The following is a 21,068-nucleotide window of genomic DNA, read 5'->3' on the forward strand; positions in this document are numbered from 1 at the left end:
CACAGCTCAGTCTACCATTTTTAGCGCGGTCCGAGGATTGAGCCGAGAACGCTCTGCGAATTCCTGCGCGGGTGACAAACTTCAATCTGTCAATCATTTTCTCAAGCAAAGAGTACACAAATCAATTCTAGCTTTACGATAGTGCCATGGGTCATGAATGGATAGTATTCAATTATCATTATCCCTGTATTTTCATTCCTAGAACTTTTGCAAAAAAAAGGAAAAATAGAAAAGTTGTATTTCTTACTGCTCTATTCACATACTGAATTTGAAAGATCTTTAGATCTTTAGAAATGGCATCACTTGATTTACTCCACGGAATAAAATAAAAATAAAATTTTATTACCCATTATGTTTTTTAACGAATTTTTTATCAAGCGCTTATTAATGACTTTTTTATTTGTAGATAATTAGGCAGTTTTTTTCAACATTTTAGATACAAATTTGTGATTTTTTACCATTCTTGTATACTGATGATGATATTTTTATGTAGTGAAATAAATTTTGATTTTTCTGAAAGATCTTCTATGTGGCGTTTCTTTGCAAACTTCAAAAAACTGATTTTTGTCCCGCCTTTATTTGATATATGATACTTGCTGTTAAAAGTCGAGGGATGATGAAGATCCTTTCCGTCACCGTCTGTCAATCAAGTCGAATTTGTCAAGAATTAAATCAAAACTGCCAAAGAACCAACAAACCATCTTTGTACATTTTTGTTTTTGTTTTATTTGTATGTTTTGATGATTTCAACAGACGATTCGTGATTTGAATAAAAATGTTCGATCATTCGACGAATATTGTTTGATTTTATTAAGGCACCATTTACACTAGAATAACTAGAACCAGAAGGAAAAAAAGAGCGATGCGCGGTCGGCGGCGGGTGTTGTGCCGCCGTGGATTATGTGGTGTGTTTGGCATTAAGGGCTCTGACCATAGTGAATTTTTCATAATTGCCGTGTTTAAAATGTGTTTTCTGACTGATGTAACCAACAAAATATGGCATGTTATACATTTTCTGTTAGACAAACTATTCTTGAATCTGAAAATTCAAAATTGCATTAAAAAAATTTGATGAAGAAGAAAATGAAGACTTTTGCGAGGAAGAGTATTTCATCTTTGAAGAGCTTAGTTTCGGCAAAGAAAAAACATTTTGAAAAATTTTTCGCAATAGATGGTGTATATATATATCTTTTACCGAACAATAAAAAATTTTGAGGAAAATTTTTGTAAATGCTTCTTTGTCTCGAAATCTTCAAAATAGTGGTCTTTCATCAATTTTTCATCTGGATTTTGCTTAAAAAAACAGTCATAACTTTTGACACATCTTTTTAGAAAAATTTTCCGCAAAATTTAAAATAGTTCAATTCTTTGCGGACAGTGTAAAGAAATTTTGAAACAAAAAGTTTAATTACCCATTAAAACTTAGCACTTTTTATAAAAGAAGGTGATTCAGCATATTATCAACGTCTTTTTAAAGTTCATAACGTCATTTTAGCAATTAAAAATTCTCAATTACCTGAACCTGAAGGAATTTGATTAAAAAGCAATTTATAAAGGTAATTCTTTGTTGAAAGCGTTAAAGAACCTAAAACATAACTTATGTTCAAATATACTAAAATCAATTTTCCGACTATGGTCAGAGCCCTTAAGGCTCTTACGACCCTGTCTCTATAGCGGCTTTATTAGGGATTTTTAGAGTTTCTCTTTATTTTGCTAGCAACTTGCGGATTGAGGCGGAGTCTGGATCGCTTCGCAACACCCTTATACAATACGGCTAGTTTTTTAGATTTAATTTTGTATTTTAATGACCAGAAAGGTCATTCATTTGAGGGCTATGCATGTTAGCCTCCACTGATGCAAGTTACCCGATCTCACGGTTATCCGCAATGAAATGAAATTAAAAAAACTGCACTAGCTAAAAATTGTGCCAAATTGTGGATACCCAGCCCAAAATAAAATAGACTTTACTAAACAAAAAAAGGTCTTACCTATATTTCAATATCAATATCTTTGTGAAACTGTCTTCATTTTTTCTACCATAAAGATGACAAAAATAAAGGAAACGTCGTAGGTTTCTTTCTGTTTTGTCTTGGTTTTGTTGAGGTTTGTTTACGTGCCACTGCTTTATCCACCATTTTGCGATTCCGAATCGGATATATGCTCTGCATTTTGCACGAAATTCAACTCAAATGTGGAGCAAGCTCCCGCATGGCTAATCTCAAGAAGAAATCAAATTAAAAATGGCTGTCTCTGGCGAGGACAAACTCTCAGCTGTCACTGATGTAGATATTGACGATTCAGGAAAATTTAAGTATGTTTTGATAAAATTGTACTTAGGCGAGAAAAGTAAATGTGTTGTTCGTGGCTATTCTTGGGCAGAATACCATGGTAAGATTTTGATATACCTTCTATAAGTCTCTCTTTGGTAATTTGATTATACTTTTTGACGACTTTTGGCGCCAAACAAATTGATGCATTGACAGGTTCGTTTTTATAAAAACAGCCAGGGAGATAACATCTACAAATCCTATGCAATATATAGGCTGTGGCCATATTCAAAAATAAAGAAAAAATTCAAAATGCCTGTGACCAAGCTTTTAGAATTGATTTTGGTCAATTTGAGGTTGCTGAATACGAATTTGAATGTTACTGTACCAAGAAGTGTGAAAACCTGCAGTTTTTTCATAATTTGCAATTTTTTGCGTTTCCAGGCAAAATTACATATCCTGATAACAGATAGTGTATTTTCTGGTCCAGTAATGCTGAAGCTCTAAAGACGTGGGCGAAAATATACAATCTGAAGAATATGTTCGCGCGCCTGTATACACGCGGACCGCGTAGATTTTTATTTAACCCTTTCCGGACGCATGATTTCACGGCTATATGACGCAAAAAAAAATTTGATTTTTGACTGGCTTCACTAAAATTGCAATAGAAAGTGATTGATAAAAGATATCATGATAAATAATACCTCATTTTTTTTACATGTGATAGGGGTTTTGAAATACCAAAAAAAAAAAAATTAAATATGGCTGACACCTTGTCACGTGACCGAAAAATCGGAAAATTTTTTTCCGAAAGGCAAAATTTTTGACTTTGAATAAAGAAATAGAGTAAAAGGCATTTGCTTTACGCCTTGAACTTTGAATATGATTTAGAGAATTGAATTACTGACCGGGTAAAAAAAAATTCATGTCATAAGTTTTCCAAGAAACTGAGTAAAGTGATTTTTTGTCCAAATTTTTGAGCAAATTTTCCCTTACAGATTTAGCCTGAGTAAGTTTACAACAAACAATGAAAATTTATAATTCTAGTTGTAAACAAGATATCGAAAAGCAGTTTTTTGCAGGTTACGGGAAATTTATCTCAAAATCATTATTCGAAACCATGTTATTGTATTTTGGCGCGAAAAGTGTTAAAATCTTTTACAAAGCTATGGGCCACCCGGTGGCCCGTGCGTCATATAGGAACACGATTCATGGGCCACCCAGTGGCCCGTGCGTCCGGAAAGGGTTAAGAGAAATGGGTCTGAGTGAAGAGTGTCATGGCCGACCTTTTGGGTCGGGAGATACGTCAAGTTCTCTCAAAACAAATTCAAGTACAACAGTCAGGCGCATCCTGGCAAATGAACGGGGTGAGCATTTGCATGGGGTTTTCGTCACCCACTGCAAATGAGATAGGACGTCTCAGGCTAAAAGTGTGAAAATGAATAAAAATGAACATCAAACTGAAAACGGGAAAAAAGGTAGAAAGCCGGGAACTTTATTTTTTTGTTAAAAGTTTCTTCAATCTTTGAAGAAAAAATTGACCCATGGAAAAAAAGTTTCATCTATGCAGTTCTTCAAAATGAAGCAAAATATTTCAAACCTGGTTCAATTGCCTGGGGTATTCAGCGCTATTACATCACTTTTGTTTTCGACCCCTTGCATTTGCCACCAATCACAAGTGAAAAATACCCCGTTCATTTGCCAGGATGCGCCTGACTGTACAAAACTTTTTTGGGAAAATAAGCACGCAAAAACGTTTACAGTATTGTATTTCACAAACAAGGTTCATAAATCAGTCGAGGATTATGCCCTAAATAAGAGTTATACTCTATTTAAGAGAAGGTCTCTTAAGTAGGAGATTTCTTTCTCTTAACTAGGAGACTTTTCTTTCTTTGTAAATTTTTGGCCTTCTCATCATTTTGCGCAAGTTTTGAACTTCATAGATCGACTCAGCACGTTTTTTTCTCCCTTCTAGCAAAATTTGGTTGAGTTCTGCTTTTGTTTCGTGGACCTAGGATGGTTAGGGTCTATCAATCTAAAGGCCGATCTACATCATGAGAATTTCGTGAAAAGTAATAATATAGATCGGGCCATATTTAAGAAACGCATTTAAGCGCAGTCAAAACGGGGGTCAAACAGAAAGGGCCATTCCAGAATTTGTCTGTAACAGGGGGGCGGACGACACAGGATTTCCGAGGGTAAAAGTTTTCATTAAAATTCGAAATTTCCAAGGCGAGAGAAGAAAATGTATGAATTTCCAAGGCAATTGAGTTAAAAAGGGCAAAAAAGAGTGGATTTTCCGATGCATTTTGCAAAAGTACATGAATTTTTATCGGAATTTCCAACCACCACTGGAAAAGAGAAATTATTTCCGACGCTAGAAAAAAATGAAAAATGCACGTCGTCCGACGGGGGGTAACAAAAATTTTCTGCAATGGCCCAAAGTGAGTCGCTCTTGTCTCTCCTAAATAAGGGGGTTTGAGAAAAAACGAGTTTTGAAGGTCGAGGGTGTTTCTTCATTATTTTAAAAATTACGTCAACACATGCAAATGAGGCTATTTATGGTTTTTCGAAGTTTGAAAAAGAATTTGGTTTTGGGTCATCGGAATCATGGAAACGTGACGGAAACGTGATCTTTCACGTAATCTTATTTTCATATTGCGCAAATAGTCTGCTCTGAAGTAAATTTGTGAAACGTACAGAATTCTCCTAGTTTAGGTAACGTTCTCTTAAATAAAAGACTGAAAATCTCCCAAATAAGGTAATCCTCTAACTTGGGTATTCTCTTATTTAGGGCATAATCCTTGACTGTAAATACGACGGGTATAAAATGCATAAAACATAATGCATAATGCATAATAGTAACAAGGATCATAAATACGACGGGTACAAAATGCACAAAACATAATGCATAATGCATAATAGTATTGTGTAATTTACAGAATGATTTTAAATTTTCTAAAACTCTCCTTTGTAGAGGCTAAAATCCCTTTGTAGAGGCTGAAACCGTGATAAACCTCTTTATTAGAAGAGTTTCTTAGTAAACATTCCGATCAGAGGGGTTTCCCCAGACATGATATTTACTTTTCGAATCCGAACGAAAGAGAAAACATTCGAATCATAACAACAAAGGGTTTTCCGTCAGCATAAATAACAAGAAGATGCAACAGATCAAAAGGCATACAGGAAAAGTGGGAGCCGGGAGGCGGGAGGCTGAACCGGGAGTCGGAAGGCTGAAATCGAAAGTGGGAGGCGGGAGGCTGAAAACGAAAGTAGGAGGCGGGAGGCTGAAAATGAAAGTGGGAGGCGGGAGGCTGAAAACGAAAGTATGATGAAATTGGGGAGGTGGGAGGCTGAAAACGAAAGGTTGGAGGCGGGAGTCGGGAGGCTGAAATCGAAGGTAGGAGGCTGAAAACGAATAGACGAAAGGCCGAAAGCGAGAACTAAGTTGCAAAGATAAACAAAATCTTGTGAAGATAAACAAAGACAAAGGTTTAAAAAGCAGTCTCTCGAGTTCCGTATCGTTTGTTAGTATATATACGATTTTTCAATACAATAAGGAACCTTAACTTGGTTCCGAGCTAGCTCTGAGCCTGGAGTTCCTTATTTTTCCAGAGAATTTCACTCTCAAAGTTCCTTATATACTTACTTTATTTAGTTAGCTTGAAGGGGGGGGGGTGGTCACATTGAAAAATTAAAGCATGTTGCCTTTTAGTCATTATTGATCTAAACAGTTAGCCTAGCCTGTGAGGTCTGTTCACCCGTATATGTAGTAGTGTCTTTTATAAAAAATTTCAAATTTCGTATTCTTCGTATCGGCTCAATAGCACATTGCTAGCGTGCCGTACTCAGAATCAGTGATAAGAGACTTTGGTGGTTCGAGCCGGGGTCAAATTCACAGTTTTGAAACAAAATTCTAAGCATTTAGCTACATTTCACTGTTGGTGTTTTCAAGTTAGTCTTTGATTATTGGAAACGGCAGGTTCATAATGCATATTGCATAATGCATAATTAATATTTGAAAAATGCCAATTTTAGAGGCTATAATAAGGAGAATTTGAAAGATAATACTTTCAACAAAACAAATATACTATTTTCTACCAGAAAATAAAGGGAAGAAAGCTGTAAATTTGAATTTTGGATGATGAAGAAAATCCATGATCCACTGAAAATGCTTGTCGCCATTTTGGTTTTCATAGTTGTATTTTACAGAACGTAGTTTAGTGTAGAAAAAAACACGAAAATATCTCCTCCGTATGTTACTTTTCTAAACTCGAAAACGTAAATTTTATAGCAAGATCTTTATTCTGGGTTTTCTCAGAGATCTTTTCGAACGAACAATATTGCTAACAAGCCGTATATGTATAAAAGTTGCGAAGCGATCCAGTGCCACCTCGATTCGCAAGTTGCAAGCAAAACATTTAGTTCCAAATAATAGGAAAATTTCATATTTTCAAAAAATGGAATAACTAAAAATGTTTAAAAGGAAAAAAACTTTCAAAACAAGAAGCAATTTCATATTATACTTAAGTTCAACAGATTGCAAGGATGGAAAAATGTCTTGTATATTTGGAAAAAATTTTAATCTGAAAGAATGCCCTAAGGGAAAAAACTCCACTCTCAGAAGCCATTTTCCATTTCAAAAGCATTCTGAAAAGTTATAAAAACATTTTATAAGGCCACAATCACAAATTACTAGTGTTCGCACTGTCCAACTGACTGATAATATTTTTCTTAATTTTCCGAACACTGCAATACAGTAGTAGCTATTTATTCAAAATTTTCGTTGGATTTGATTTCTGCCCGACACATAGTTTGAAAATCCAATTTTTCTGACGTTTTATCTGCCGACCAAACGATCAATTAATTTTTTAACCTAAAAACGACGCAAACCAGCGCAAAAACCAGTTATTAGTGATGGTGGCTTATTTTCAGAAAAGATATCAAAAAGGAAAAAAAAATTCATACTGTACCAGGAATTATTTCCTTATTTTCAATTAGTACGTAAAAAATTGCAATTGTAATCAACAAAAGTTTTCCACATTTTAAACGTGGAAGACAATATTATATATAGTTGACGACAAAGGTTTTCCATGTTTTAAATGCATGTCAAAAAAAAAATTATAAGCTCAGGCGAAAATAAAAAAGTGTAGCGTTACAGGAAACCGGTCTGACAAAACTTTTTTCTGACCCGGTCGCAAAAATATATACTCAAATGCGATAAACTTTTGTGGAGATTAAATTTTGCGGATTTCACGGATTTGGGTGTCATCCCCAAAAATCCGCAAAATTAAATCCCATTGAAAATTTGAGTAGGCCTTATCAGCAAAATATTTCAAAACAAAATTCAAAAAATGTTAAATAAATACTTTTTTTGGAGGGGGGGTACTAGGGTTGGTAAATGAGGGGTAGTGCAGATGACCAGACTCTCCGAAAACTGCCCTTAGAGAGACCAAATTTTTGAAAAGTGACCCTTAGCGACTTTTTCGAAAATTTTTCTCTGATTTCAAAATTTCCTACCCCATGCGACTTTTTTGTTTTTTTTCTCTCAAATTCAATTTTTTGCTAAAATCGGGTTTTTTCCCCCCTTAGAGGACCCCTTTTTTCCTGATTTTTGTACCCCTTAGAGAGACTTTGAAGGTGAAAACCCGACCAACGTCCGCAATACCCAGCGCTTTTTTGCCCTAAGTACCCCCCCCCCCCGATCTGTTTTGCATTTTCTTATTACTACAGTATGCTGAGGGAAAACCCTTTCTGTTGTTATGATTCGAATGTTTTCTCTTTCGTTCGGATTCGAAAAGTAAATATCATGTCTGGGGAAATCCCTCTGATTGGAATGGTTACTTAAGAAAGAGTTTCTTAAGTAACCATTCCAATCAAAGAAAGAGGGTTTTACACGGTTTTAGCCTCTACAAAGGAGAGTTTTAGAAAATATAAAATCGCTCTGTAAATTACACAATACTGTTATGCATTATGCAATATGCATTATGTTTTATGCATTTTGTACCTGCCGTTATTGGAAATATGAATTAAAAAAGTCATTTTTCTTTTTTTCTACGCCCCCACGTCAATTTTCAAGAGAGGATTTGAGGTTTGTTTAAACATCAGAGGAAACCCTGTTCTATTTGATTGTTAAAAAAATTGCATGACACAACATTCGGAAAAGTAGAATAATTGGGCTTTCCACAAATATATATAACACTCGAAAACTATCATGTTTTATTTTTTTGTAATTAAATCTTGCATCCGAGGGGCAAATCACTAAAATAAATCTCGTACACAATTTTATAAATAAAAAATAAATAAAAGATTAATCATAAATCAAAAATATCTCTTATCACACAAAATGTTGTGCTCTGCACGTGCGACCGGTGACGGTGGAGCGATGAAATTTGGCATGTTTTCCCCCTTTGATGTGCTTGACGTCTCCAGAAAGTTTCAAGTCGTGAGACCCACCCAGTCCGGCGCTAGGGGAGGGGGTCATTTACGGTCCCGTACGGGTCCTTTACGGTCCCGTAGCGCCCTTCCGTCAACTTTTCAGAACTTCAGACCTATTTTTTCGGAATCTACACCCAAAAAAACATGAAATCTCAAAACCTGGATGAAAGTTTAGAGGCGACTCTGACCCGATTTGAACTGGGACCCCTAGTACGTGAACCCATTGCCTTATACTACTGGGCCACAAGACAGTGTAAGACATGCAGCCTAAAACAGCTGTACTTTTGATTTTCAAAGGGTTCCATTTTGGGTCCATTTGATGGTCCATTTGGGGGGTCCAACTTTTGTCGTCGCTCGGAAAAAAGAGAGAACGGAGAAAACACTTGGTTTAAAAAAACATACTATTTGAAATATTTTTTATCGATGTATTGTGTTTGTAAAAAATAAATGATCTGATTTTTATTAGCTCTTTGTTCCCTATCCCTTGACCAAAAACGTTTGTGCCCTTGCCTTATAAATGAGCCTCTCACTTTTGTTTTCAGCCTCCTGCCTCCCACTTTCAACTTTAGCCTCCCGGCTCCCGGTTCAGCCTCCCTGCTCCCACTTTTCCTGTATGCCAATCAAAAAAGGTTTCCCCCTTCTTCTTTCTCAAAAAAAGGTAGACACATAAACATTCGAATGTAAGATTCGAAGTCTATATTTTCTTTGATCTAGCTTTCGCATGAAGCTCTTTAATTTATATTGGCTGGATATTGGCTTATCTAACAAAAAGCATTCACATGGTTAATGCTTTGTAAGAGGGAAAAACCGTTGAAATTTATTAGCGATTGTTCGAAAAGATCTCTGCAAAAACCCAAAATAAAGATCTTGCTATAAAATTTACGTTTTCCAGTTAGAAAAGTAATATACGGAGGAGATATTTTCGTGATTTTTCTACACTATAGTACATTCTGTAAAATACAACTATGAAAATCAAAATGGCGACAAGCATTTTCAGTGGATCATGTATTTTCTTCATCATCCAAAATTCAAATTTACAGCTTTGTACCTTTTAATTTCTGGTAGAAAATGGTATATTTGTTTTGTTGAAAGTATTATCTTTCAAATTCTCCTTATTATAGCCTCTAAAATTGACATTTTTCAAATATTATGCATTATGTACCCGTCGTTCATAAATATGATATTTTTTGCTTTAAACTGATCACACAAAGAGAAAACAAAATATAATAACATCATACACAAACAATATCCCTTAAAAAGAGAGAAATATCATAAACAAACATCTTTATATTATCAGTAGAAGAAAACTGAAGCTATAGAAAATGAATACAAACCATTACTGAATACTTTTATGAAGTTTATAAAGTATAAAGACCAAAAAACTTGAGTTTTAAAACGATAACAAATATCAATTTTCACCTTCCGCCTCCAATTTGAAATCTTTCCAGTCGTAAAGCATTGTGGGATAGAATGTTAATTCCTATCTATAAAACGCACTTTTCATTTCAGCTGATTTTTAATTTTGAAGTTTTCGGAACAAGACAAAAAGTTGACTCAAAATTTCTGTAGAGATAGGGCCTTTTTCCTCAGATGTTAGTTTTTAGCGATCTTTTGAGCTTCAGCGTGTCGCGTTAAGAGGTGCAGCGTTTTTCAACGTTTTTTGCCCTTAACTGCTGAGTCAGCAAAATTTCAAACTAAAATATCTCATGATCTAGCCTAGGAAACCCTATAAATGACCCCTCTAATCGATAGTACTCTTCGAGACGCATCTGTTAAAACTGGTGTCTTTTGCTGAAAATTTTCTCAAAAATGCTGACGTCAGCACAAAATATTGCATTTTTGAAGACCTTATGGGCCAATTCCGGTGGACTAAGTCCACTAAATGAGACAAATGACCCCATTTTGGAGATTCACTCTTCAAGCTCTATCTAATGGCACAACCAGTTTTAGCTAAATGACGGTTAGTGTAAAACGCAGGTCACAGGTCACGGGTCACAGGTCACGGGTCACAGGTCACAGGTCTTACAAATTACAGACCGGAAAACTGTAACGCACTCGTAACATACAACTCATAACATAAGCTCCTGAAAATATTTTATGTAATGTAAATGTAATATCAAAATATGTTATTTAGAAGACTTAAATGAATAATCATAAACCCCAAATATTGACAACCAATGACACTTAAATTATGTAAATAATGATTTTATCTCATGATATTTCAAGCCTTGTAATTTTAACCTGATGCAGCATATTTACTAATTGTAAGGGTGATCCTGGATCGCCGCCGGACTATATTACATCAAAGTCCCAACTTCTCTAGATCAAAAGTTATGGATGTATTTGTGGTCAAAAGCTGATGGAAAAAAATTCCCTGAATTTCACACCTTTTTTGACCACAAATATATGCCCATAACTTTTGATATAGTGAAGTTGGGACTTTACATATAAAAGCATTTAAAAATAAAAATAAAGGTTAAAGAATAATGCAAATGTTTATGTTTATTCGTATATATATAATAAAAATCTTTATAGAATAAAAAATATCTTTGTCAACAGAGAAATCTGCAAAATAATAAGTCACTGGATGTATAGTTAGCAATTGCAAAGAATATTGACTTGAAAAGAGCAGCCAGAAAAATATGAAGTGACTCAGAAATTGGGACAAAAAAACTCAGACGCAAGAAAGAAAACACACAGGGACTACACAGAAAAAATTAGAATATTGTTTTGAACATTACTAGAAATGAAATTTTGCCTTATGTAAAAATTTTTAATAAGTTTAACGATAAGTGACGTCAGACAAGCTTGAAAGTTAAGATTGATTGAGTATGAATAGAGTGTCCTGGATACAAAAGAATAGACTTAGAAGAAATAGACTTAGCTTATTAAATAATAAACTAGAAGAATGGAACCAAAGATTTAATTACATGGAGAATGGGTCTGACGTCTATAGATGATGTTAAATACTATGTGATCTAATTCTTTATAACAAAATGAGAATAAACTGCTAATTTAAAATCTTTCCTATCCTTCATATTTAAAATCTTGTTTGGTAATATAGGTAACAGTAACACTTGGTAACCAGCTAACAGTTGCTGGGATAAAAAAGTCTCTGTACTTACTTTTGATGGGTTTTTTGAGTCTCTCAATCATCCAATTTGGAAATCTGATGATTCACCATTTCTCTCGCACTGTTTAAATCTGCTCTCCTGTAGGGATAATAATTCGGGATCAGTGGTTCGTCTGGCAGTGTGGAAAGAAAAAAGTCAAGTTGTCTTTTAAATTTAATTTTAGTGCAGTTTGTGTTGTTATACGAATGTAGAATCCGAGAGAGAATTGAAAAGCTTAGGTCTTTCTTCAGATAATGAGCCTCTCCAAATGTTTTTGTGCTTAAAATTAACTTCTTTAAGGTGGCATTTTTGTCTGAGCCTCTGGTTTCTGTAGCAGGTGATACCTGTATGCTATAACTCGTCCTTGCAATGATTGGAACTTTTTACCGTCCTGGACTGATTTGGTTAAAATGCCAGGCATTGCAAGGTTACCCTTATAGCATGAAGAAGAACAACTGAGTCAACTTTTCTTAGAACATCATAGAAAAGTTGACTCAGTTCAGTTGTTCCTCTTCATGCATGGTATACTGTAAGAGAGGGTAACCGTGCAATGCCTGGTGTTTTACCCAAATCAGTCCGGGACAGTAACAAGTTCCAACCAAACGATAAAGCCTGATAAAGGAATTTGGCACAGTAAAACACAATGAACACTCTTTCCCTGCAAAGGAAATTGATTAATGTTTAAATGCCATGTCTCATGCAGTGATAATCACATTGATATATCAAAAAATACATGTTTGTAAAGTTAGTCTTGCAAAATCATGGCAATTAGTGTTCATAAGTGGGCCATATTGTGTTTAGTGAATTATGCTCTCACTAGAAAACAAAATTAGCCTGGTGAACTAATGCGCACTTAATGCAATTCTTACTGTAACACAAGTGAGTACCAAGGTTCAGAAATTGAGATGACAAGATAAGTTAAAAGTTAATAAGTTAAGTTTTTATAAGTTAAAAGTATGGCTAGTCGGTCCCCAGCCTTTCCCAATATATATAAGGAGGTCTCCCCAAATCGCCTTTTTTGGGGTGTAACTCACTGAAACTCCAAGAGACTGACACTACACTATGTAATGGTGTCATTTGAATTGTCTTTTTGATATGTTTTTTCTGCAGGCAAATCAGTGGTTTTAAAGTGCTTTTAAAATTTAGTATGGATTTAATTTTGAAAATTGGAGAATTGGATTTACAGTACATTGTTTTTGTGTTAAAGATCTGATTTTGAAAATTCCTGGATTTGATTTTGAAATTAAATTGAATCTTGGAAAATGGATAATATTAAAGTACTCTAGAAACATAATCAAGCATGTTATTATTCAAGTTTCATTTATAGATGTTTTAGTTCTAAAAATAACAGATTATATTATATTGTGCATCGAGTTTAGAATAGAATAGTGCATCCAGAAATCAGTCATTACATAAAAAGCCAGTCATTTAAACTTTCTTAAAGGAATGGTTTGGTGAAAATGGTGTTTTCTTTTTTATTATGTTGTTGCGTGAAAGCAAAAAAGCTGTAAATCAATTTCATATGTTTCCTTTTTTAAAGTGGGTGAACATGAAAAATTGCTAATCGATAATTCTCAACATTTGAATAGAAATATCTTGAGATCTAGACATCAAAACTTAACAAACTTTACCATTTTTGGATACTACTTAGTCAGGGCTATCCATCTGTGGGGTTGATTTTTTCTAAAAATGTCCCCAACAAATTGCTGATGTCATCAGAAAACGCCCAAAACATTGTTTTTTTTTGTCTTAAAAAGGCCATTTATTGGCACCAGGTGGTTTAAACTTCACAAATCAGGGGGGGGGGGTCTGTAGTAAAATGTCAGACATATATGAGTAGTAAAAGGATTTTTACGAATTTTTACATACCACCACCCAGACTCTTGGAAGAGGTATTTTACTACCCTGGTAGGAAAAGTTTTTGGGACAATTTGTTATGGAGACCACCTATTTTTTGGTTGCTTTTTAGACTGATTTTACAAAAAAGCTAAAAAATGATCATTTCTGTGACACATTTTTCACTTATAGTGCAAAAATTAATGTTTTGCCCTTAGAATTAAAGTCTTTTTTATATTGACAAAAAAATTCGAGAATTCTTTGTTTGCAGTAAACAACTTTCCAACAGAAATTTTTTTCAAATTATAAAAATTTTCAGATTTTTTCAGAAAAGTCATCCAAAAAATCTAAAGAATTACAAAAATAGCTAAAATTTGCTAGTTTTACCAGTTTTAACTACCCAGGTAGTAAAGTTTTTTCTGCATTTAACACATAGATACCACCTATTTTAGTATTTAACTACCCTGAGTAGTAAAGATTTTTTTTGATTTTTCGTCACACCACCACCGTAGTAAACGTCATTATGTCTGAGATTTTACTACCGACCCCCCCCCCTGAACAAATAGCCCCATTTTCTTTATCCACTTTCCACTTTTTGCGCTCAATCTGTTGGTAGCATCAAATTAATTTTCAGACCTCAAAAAAATCCTTGATAATTCAATTGAAAACTGCAGGAGGTCTGAGAGGCAAATATTTGTTTTCAATTCTACACCCTATTGGGTGTAGAATGCCCTGACCTAAGGCAGGCAGGGATAACTTCAAATTAGCCTATCATCTCGGAATACCAGCTAATTAGCCTAGAATAAGCAAATTAGCCCATTTTCATATAGGCTAATTAGCTCATAAAGAAGAAAAAATTTATTTTTGAGCCAAATACTAATAGTGGCATCTTTTTTTCATTAAAAAACAAATCTTATACCGGGTGCACCAAAATAAAGTATACAGGTTTGTCGAGATATTGTGAGCTTCTGGATTTATATTTTTTGTTCATTCTTTTTTATTGTACAGGGGTTGCTCTAACTTGAATTTTGAGCTATTATACATTAAATTTGAAAAAGTAGTTTGAAAGTTATTTCCAAAAAACTGAGTTTTTTTCCATGTCGAAATTTCAAAAAATCATTAAAAACAGCAATCACGCTATAAATAAGACAAAATGACAAAAACACAATCTCATAGTCTTTTTGATTCTTTTTTCTCCTATCTTATATGTTGCCAACTGTTTGTCCATCTTATTTACACGTCGTGAATATTTTCAACACCAGCAAACTCAATGCAGACCCAAGTTCTTTGAGCAACTAGTTGAAGAATGGTGATTTATTTTTTCAAAAATTTTCTCACGTAGCACACCACACCCTCTCTTGGAGATTTCCAAAAAAAATTTTCACCCTTACCAAAAATATTTTTCCACATGGGAATAGCTTGTTTTACCATATTCTTAAATTCTGTGACGAGTTTTGATGAACACCGTTGTATTTTTTTGTATTTTTATGTGTAAAGAAGGTAAGTGCCAAGAGAAAAGTTTGCTCGCTGTTTTTAATGATTTTTTGAAATTTCGACATTAAAAAAAAGATAAAAAAAGAATGAACAAAAAATTTAAATCCTGAAGCTCACAATATCTCGACAAAGTTGTATACTTTTTTTGGTGCACCCGGTATGTTTCAAAGAACCTTCTCCACTTAAAAATCTTTTCTGTTCAGCTCCCAGAAAAGATGTATTTTAAAAAAGCTAGTTGATGGGCTAAATAACTGATAATAGGCTAATTTTCTGATCTTACTACCGTGTGCAAAAAAAAAATATATAATTTCCGCGAAAAATGCATGCGCAGTTAGAAAAAATTAAATATCTCCTATTCTGGAGCTGATTAAGGGATAATATTTGGAATATACATTAATTGAGTGATTAGAGATTAATCTGAGAATTTATAGAATGCGACTATTAGTATTTGGCTCAAAAATCAAATTTTTCTTCATTATGAGCTAATTAGCCTATATGAAATGGGCTAATTTGCTTATTCTAGGCTAATTAGCTGGTATTCCGAGATGGTAGGCTGATTTGAAGTTATCCCTGCCTGTAAGGGGTGCCCTAGGAAGTGACACAATTCAGTACCTTGGCTGTTGGACATTAAAATCCTAGGCAAAATTCAGAATTCCAAAAATGATTTCCTTCTCTTACTTTGTTTTTTGAACTGGAACTTTGATAGGAGGGACTCTTTTATTTCTTGCTCTGCTCAGAGTTAAACCAGGGTACTTCTCTCATTTTGGAGGACTTTAGCTAAGATGTCAAACAACAATATTTCACCATCAGGAGACTGAACTTTGGCTCATGCGTTGTCATACATGAGTCTAACAGAGATTTTTCTAAGAACCTTTTTATGTCCGAATACCTGCCAAAAAAGATTGATTTTTTGAAACTCGATCCAAAATAGAAAAGATATTTCCTAGCAGAATTAATCTTCTTAATTCTGGGAACTTCGCCCTCTGAACACCCACCAGACCCCCAGATTTGTACAGCTTTGCTGAGTAAATTCCTTTTCAGGTATATTAAAAACTCCTCTAAGTTTACAAAACGGCCCCATCTCAAAGTGCTTAGAAAAATTCCTGAGTTAATTGGATGAGATTGTCAGGGATGCCATTTCCTTTAAGTATGACTGTGTGAAACATTTTTCCAGTGTGTTTCGTCAAACACTTTCGGAAATCAAGGAACAGTAGTACTTATTGTAGATTGTTTGACTTAACCCCTTTCTATGAATTGCCTCAATGCAAGGATCTGTGAGGTGGTCAATCTGCCTGGTCGAAATTCGTGTTGATCTAGGACTAGACTGGTTTAATGAATCATCCAATTGATCAGTTTGGTGATGATGACATTGAGTGATATGTATGTCTTTGCTTAGGTTACCCTTTTTCTTAAGTACCGGGATGATCTTGCCGTATTTTTCCATGATTCCATATTTGACATCAGCAGCTCCTTTCACAACAAGATTACTACCGCCGTTGGTGGCGTTTTGTGAGTAGCCTCTTGAAGTTAATTACCTTATTACACGAATATTACTAGGCACAGGGGGGGGTGAAGCAGTTAGTACAAGACATTATGCCTACTAACTGCTTTCTCGGAAGAAGTTAGTAACACCACCACCTTGGTACACTTAGTACAGTTGGTACTAACTGAATTTAGCCTTGAAAAAGGCTTTTGACCTTTATAAATTCAATAAAATCAAAGAAAATAAAATTTAATATCTTAAAAATGATTCAATTTTCCATAGCTTTCAATAGGAAAAAACAACATTTTAGAAAATCAAATTTCTATTGCAACCAGCAAATTGTTTTTAAGATTTTAAAAAAAATTCCGAAAATTTGAAAAAAAAATCTACTTCCCAATAATTTTTTTTGGTAAAATACGGTCTTTTTTTTTAAATTTTCTCACAAAATCCTATTTTTTACACAGTCAGTACCAAAATTTGGCAAATTTTTAGCAGGGGACCACCCTTTTTTGCAGTTAGTACATCTGAGTACTAAGTGATTTTGTCCAATTCATATGGCACACCACCACGGTACTAACCGGCATGATGTCTTGTACTAACTGCTTCACCCCCCCTGCTAGGCAAGTATTCAACGGCCTTGAAATTAACACGCAAAAAATTAACACAAATTTGATTTGCTTTTTCAGGGACACCACGGCTGGTTTTAAGGGGGTTTTTATTAACACGAAATTTTTCAATTCGTGTTAATAAAAATGACTAGTAATATTCGTGTAATAAGGTAGTACTTTCTCCTCTGAGATTAGACGTATGACTTTGTTGTCCATTATGCCAAGTATAGAAGGGTTAGAGTTATTTTTAAGAATATAAACATATTATTATTATCGTTATTATTTGGGCTCAAATAAACCGTATTTATGATGTTGTCATATATCTTCCCAGTCAGATGGTAAAAAATGTCTTAAAATTAAAAAAGTTAAGAAAAACTTTAAACAAATCTGCAAACTTGAAAGAAAGAAAATGTGTTTTGTACTTGCCATTTTCTTAGTTTTTTGTGCTTATTGAAATAACTTTCCTTATCTAGTGGCTGTTATTTTCGACTCTTTGCTTTTCTGAAGTTTCTTCTTAGCCTAATATGAGATCACATTTATGACTTCAAAAGTTTTGACGGCTACTTCCAAAGGAAATACTTTGCAATATTTTTAGGAGAATCCTAGTAGGAACATTTCTTGATGTTTGTAGTTTAAAAACTGTTTTAATAATATCAGCACACTTTACATATTGTAACAGAGAAACAGGAAAAAGGTATTTTTTCCTCTATGGTTTTTCATGTATGATACTTTTTTTACAGTATGGAAAGATTTTAAATGTCATTCAATAGGTGTAAATGTAAACAATAAGAGATTTATAAGTCAGATTAAAAATCTTTTATTTTTTCACTTTTTTTCTTTAGATGTTGAATCTATAATTTCTGTCATTTTATTGAATACTGCTGCATTTACTATCAATCTAGCACAATCCATTATTTAAATTTTAAGTAACTTCTCAGTCCAATATTTCATCAATTTGTTTGAAAATAACACTATATTAGAATTTTACAATTTCTAAATTATAGCTGATATTTATGAAGATTTTCAGAAGAGAGTGATGGCCCTTGGTATCGAAACAGAATGCTTAGGTGGTGGCCGCATTGAACACAGTGAAAAGAAACTTTTTGTATATGGATATTCTATGGTAATTCTTTTTTTATTATTAGTTTGATTTGAGCACATCTGGACTCATCTAAAGATATTGGGTCATTTTGATCGAAGAAGTATTACAAAGTAAAACAAATTACTTTCTCAATTATTTTCCCTATATGAATTTCAAGGTTAATTCTACCTCTGTATAACAGAGGAAAAAGTTTTTTGGAAATAAACCCTGAACAAAAAAAATTCTAAAAATTCAGTCAAATATTGTCTTTTTTATTGTTTATAGGGATTTGGGCGTGCTGATCATACAATAGCAGTGAAATTATTAAAAGAATCGTACCCTGATTATACTTCAATAACTTATTCAAATGATGGTTATTAGCGTTAATACACATAGCAATGTTTTTTAAATTATATACTATTTATTTTTGGAGGAGTTTTCTAATTACACCCTTTACTTTTTTGTTGCACCCTTATTTGTTGGCGTGTAGAAACCATATCACTCTTGTTAGCCTAATTCTCTTGAGATTGGTTTCCACCTAGTAATAAAAATAAGTGCTCACTTAAGGGTATCAACTGAAGTTAAGTTTGATTAAGTTGCGATATGGTTTTGCTCACTAACTGATACAAAGAACTATTTTACTATGTATCAATTTTTTGGACCTACCACTTTTGCATTTTGCAAAAAATTGTTTGGGCAAATTTGGGCCAAAAAGAGCCTAAAATGGTTTTTTTTTACTTTGTGTGAAATTGCTTCATTAGTTTTTTCTGATTTTTTGTTTTTGAATAAAGATAGAGGGCAAGGTTCTCTAAAAAGTGGCTCAAGCAGATTTTTCGGACAAATTTTTTGGCCGTAAAAATTGGATTTTTTTATTTTGGGGAAATTCCCTGATGTCATTTTTAGGGAAAAAGAGCATTTCTCGCGATTGGATAGATTTTTTTTCTGATTTGGTGCACTTTGTTGTAAAATGGTAATATTTAAAATCTGATGAATAAGTCCGATTTTCAAAAAATAATTTTTTGGGCAAACTTGGGCCAAAAAGTCCCTAAAATAGGGTTTTCTGGAAAAAATTCCCTTTTGCCATATTTAGGGGAAATGAGCAAAGTCATACGACTTTAACTATACTTCACAGGTCAATATTAATTTGAGCTGTGATACTCACCATAATCTATTCAAGCTGCTCACTACACTTTTTTACTCTCTTGCTATTTGTCCTATTTTTATCTGATTCTCATTATCAGGTAGGTTCATTCAGCATGTTGCTTGTTCATTCTTGTAAAATGATTTGCTACTTTTCAGGGGGAAGATTACCGTAATATTTTGTAACGTTCTATAACAAAATTATCAAGAATTCTGCCATTGGGTCATTCCAAGAAATTGTTACCTACGATTGGAGTTCGGCTATGCCCAATTGAACTGCCTCTATGGGTGCTATCAAATGGTGCATGGGTGGCTGGGCTTAGGTACCTATCAAAAATAAGCGTGACGTTATGTAAGGCCGTTAATTATTTTTGATTTATCTCAAAATTTGATCTTATAGTAATACATGTTTTTTTTTATAAGCAACATGCCCCTTGGTCAGGCTCGTGTATGCTTAAGTTATCAAAGCATCCAGGCATAGTTTATGCTTATTATATGCTTAAGAATCATGCTTATGATTCACCCTGAGCCAAGCTTTTAATTAAATTTCAGAAATTTTGTAAAAATTTGTTCAGATTTTGGGTGCAGTGGAATGTAGCTAGCCGTGGAATGTCTTATTTTTTACTTGACCTCTACCAAACCTTTTTAAACAGATAAAAATGACCATTTGAAAAATATTTTAGGCTGAAATATATGCTCATGTTATGCTTAGAAATTTTGCAAATCTGAGCCTTCGTATGCTTATAAGCGTTATGCTTATAAAAAAACAACATGTATCTGTGTTATTCTTCTTGTGAGAAACAACATACAGGGAAAACACTTGTTCCTTCCATTTTATTTAGTCACAGTATTATTGACGCCAGAGAGACAATTGTTATTGTATTCCATTTTCTTTCTAGAATCTAGCAGAAGAAACCTAGATAAGTTTTAAAATCATTTAGGGCACGTAATAAATATTTTAATAATAAAATACTGACCAGACCTTTGCTAGACAGACTCGTGAAAATTATTTTGAAAATCTATTGTTTCATGATAAGTTTCTTTTGTTATCTTTGATTAAACAATAGCGCTAGGTGTTATTCATCAAACATTTTTTCATCAAAATAGGAACTTTTTATTCCACTCTCCCTTATCCAACTAGTTTTAAACGTTTTGGTTGTAATAATAAGAAGAACATTTTCATGTTTCTTTTTAAGCAAAATCTCTACTTCTATTTTCCCTGTAGTTAAGCTAACCTTGAAGATTAGTTTTTTTCTATAATTTTCCCTTCTTTCTCACACAAGATGTTTTTTTCTCTCTCTTTTCATTTTCTTATTTTTAGTTTTGGACTTGAGGAATCCTGCAAGGAAATTTCATGTTATAGCTTGTAAAAGGGGAGTATAGGGGAAATGGATATACATTTACTTCAAATTTTATTCATGAATAATTTTTTATGTTTGACTTCCAGAAGACTTTTAAAAGTTGACTTCTTATCTCACAGAGAGTGTCTCTCTTTTTCTTGAATTTTCGAGATCAATCTTTTTTGGGAGGAGGGGCACTGTTTCCGAAAGTTGAATATTGAATGAAAATAGGAGTACAGTTTTAACGGTTTTATACGTTTTATTTCTT

General features: G+C 33.7%; 2 protein-coding genes across 2 annotated transcripts in view; one reads left to right on the forward strand and one right to left on the reverse strand.

The window, feature by feature from the left end:
- The window catches only part of LOC136822907 (centrosome-associated protein CEP250-like), a 38,223-nt gene extending 36,145 nt beyond the window's left edge, over positions 1-2,078 (reverse strand). The window contains exon 1 of the mRNA XM_067079214.1: positions 1,989-2,078. The gene's annotated coding sequence lies outside the window, so the exon portion shown is untranslated. The remainder of the gene's footprint in view (positions 1-1,988) is intronic.
- A 120-nt stretch (positions 2,079-2,198) lies between these two features.
- LOC136822954 (14 kDa phosphohistidine phosphatase-like) lies at positions 2,199-18,730 on the forward strand. The gene is made up of 3 exons (XM_067079256.1): positions 2,199-2,388; positions 18,244-18,362; positions 18,606-18,730. The coding sequence occupies exons 1-3, from the start codon at positions 2,241-2,243 to the stop codon at positions 18,699-18,701; spliced, it is 363 nt and encodes a 120-aa protein (XP_066935357.1). The 5' UTR covers positions 2,199-2,240; the 3' UTR covers positions 18,702-18,730.
- The last annotated feature ends 2,338 nt before the right edge of the window (positions 18,731-21,068 follow it).

This window comes from Clytia hemisphaerica, unplaced genomic scaffold (assembly GCF_902728285.1).
Source record: "Clytia hemisphaerica strain Z4C2 unplaced genomic scaffold, Clytia hemisphaerica genome assembly, whole genome shotgun sequence".
In the NCBI taxonomy this organism is placed as follows: domain Eukaryota; kingdom Metazoa; phylum Cnidaria; class Hydrozoa; order Leptothecata; family Clytiidae; genus Clytia; species Clytia hemisphaerica.

Coding starts and splice junctions, on each gene's coding strand:
- LOC136822954 (XM_067079256.1), top strand. CDS start 2,241: ATGGCTGTCTCTGGCGAGGACAAACTCTCAGCTGTCACTGATGTAGAT. Junction 2,389..18,243: donor TTCTTGGGCAGAATACCATG/GTAAGATTTTGA, acceptor TCTAAATTATAG/CTGATATTTATGAAGATTTT. Junction 18,363..18,605: donor TTGTATATGGATATTCTATG/GTAATTCTTTTT, acceptor TATTGTTTATAG/GGATTTGGGCGTGCTGATCA.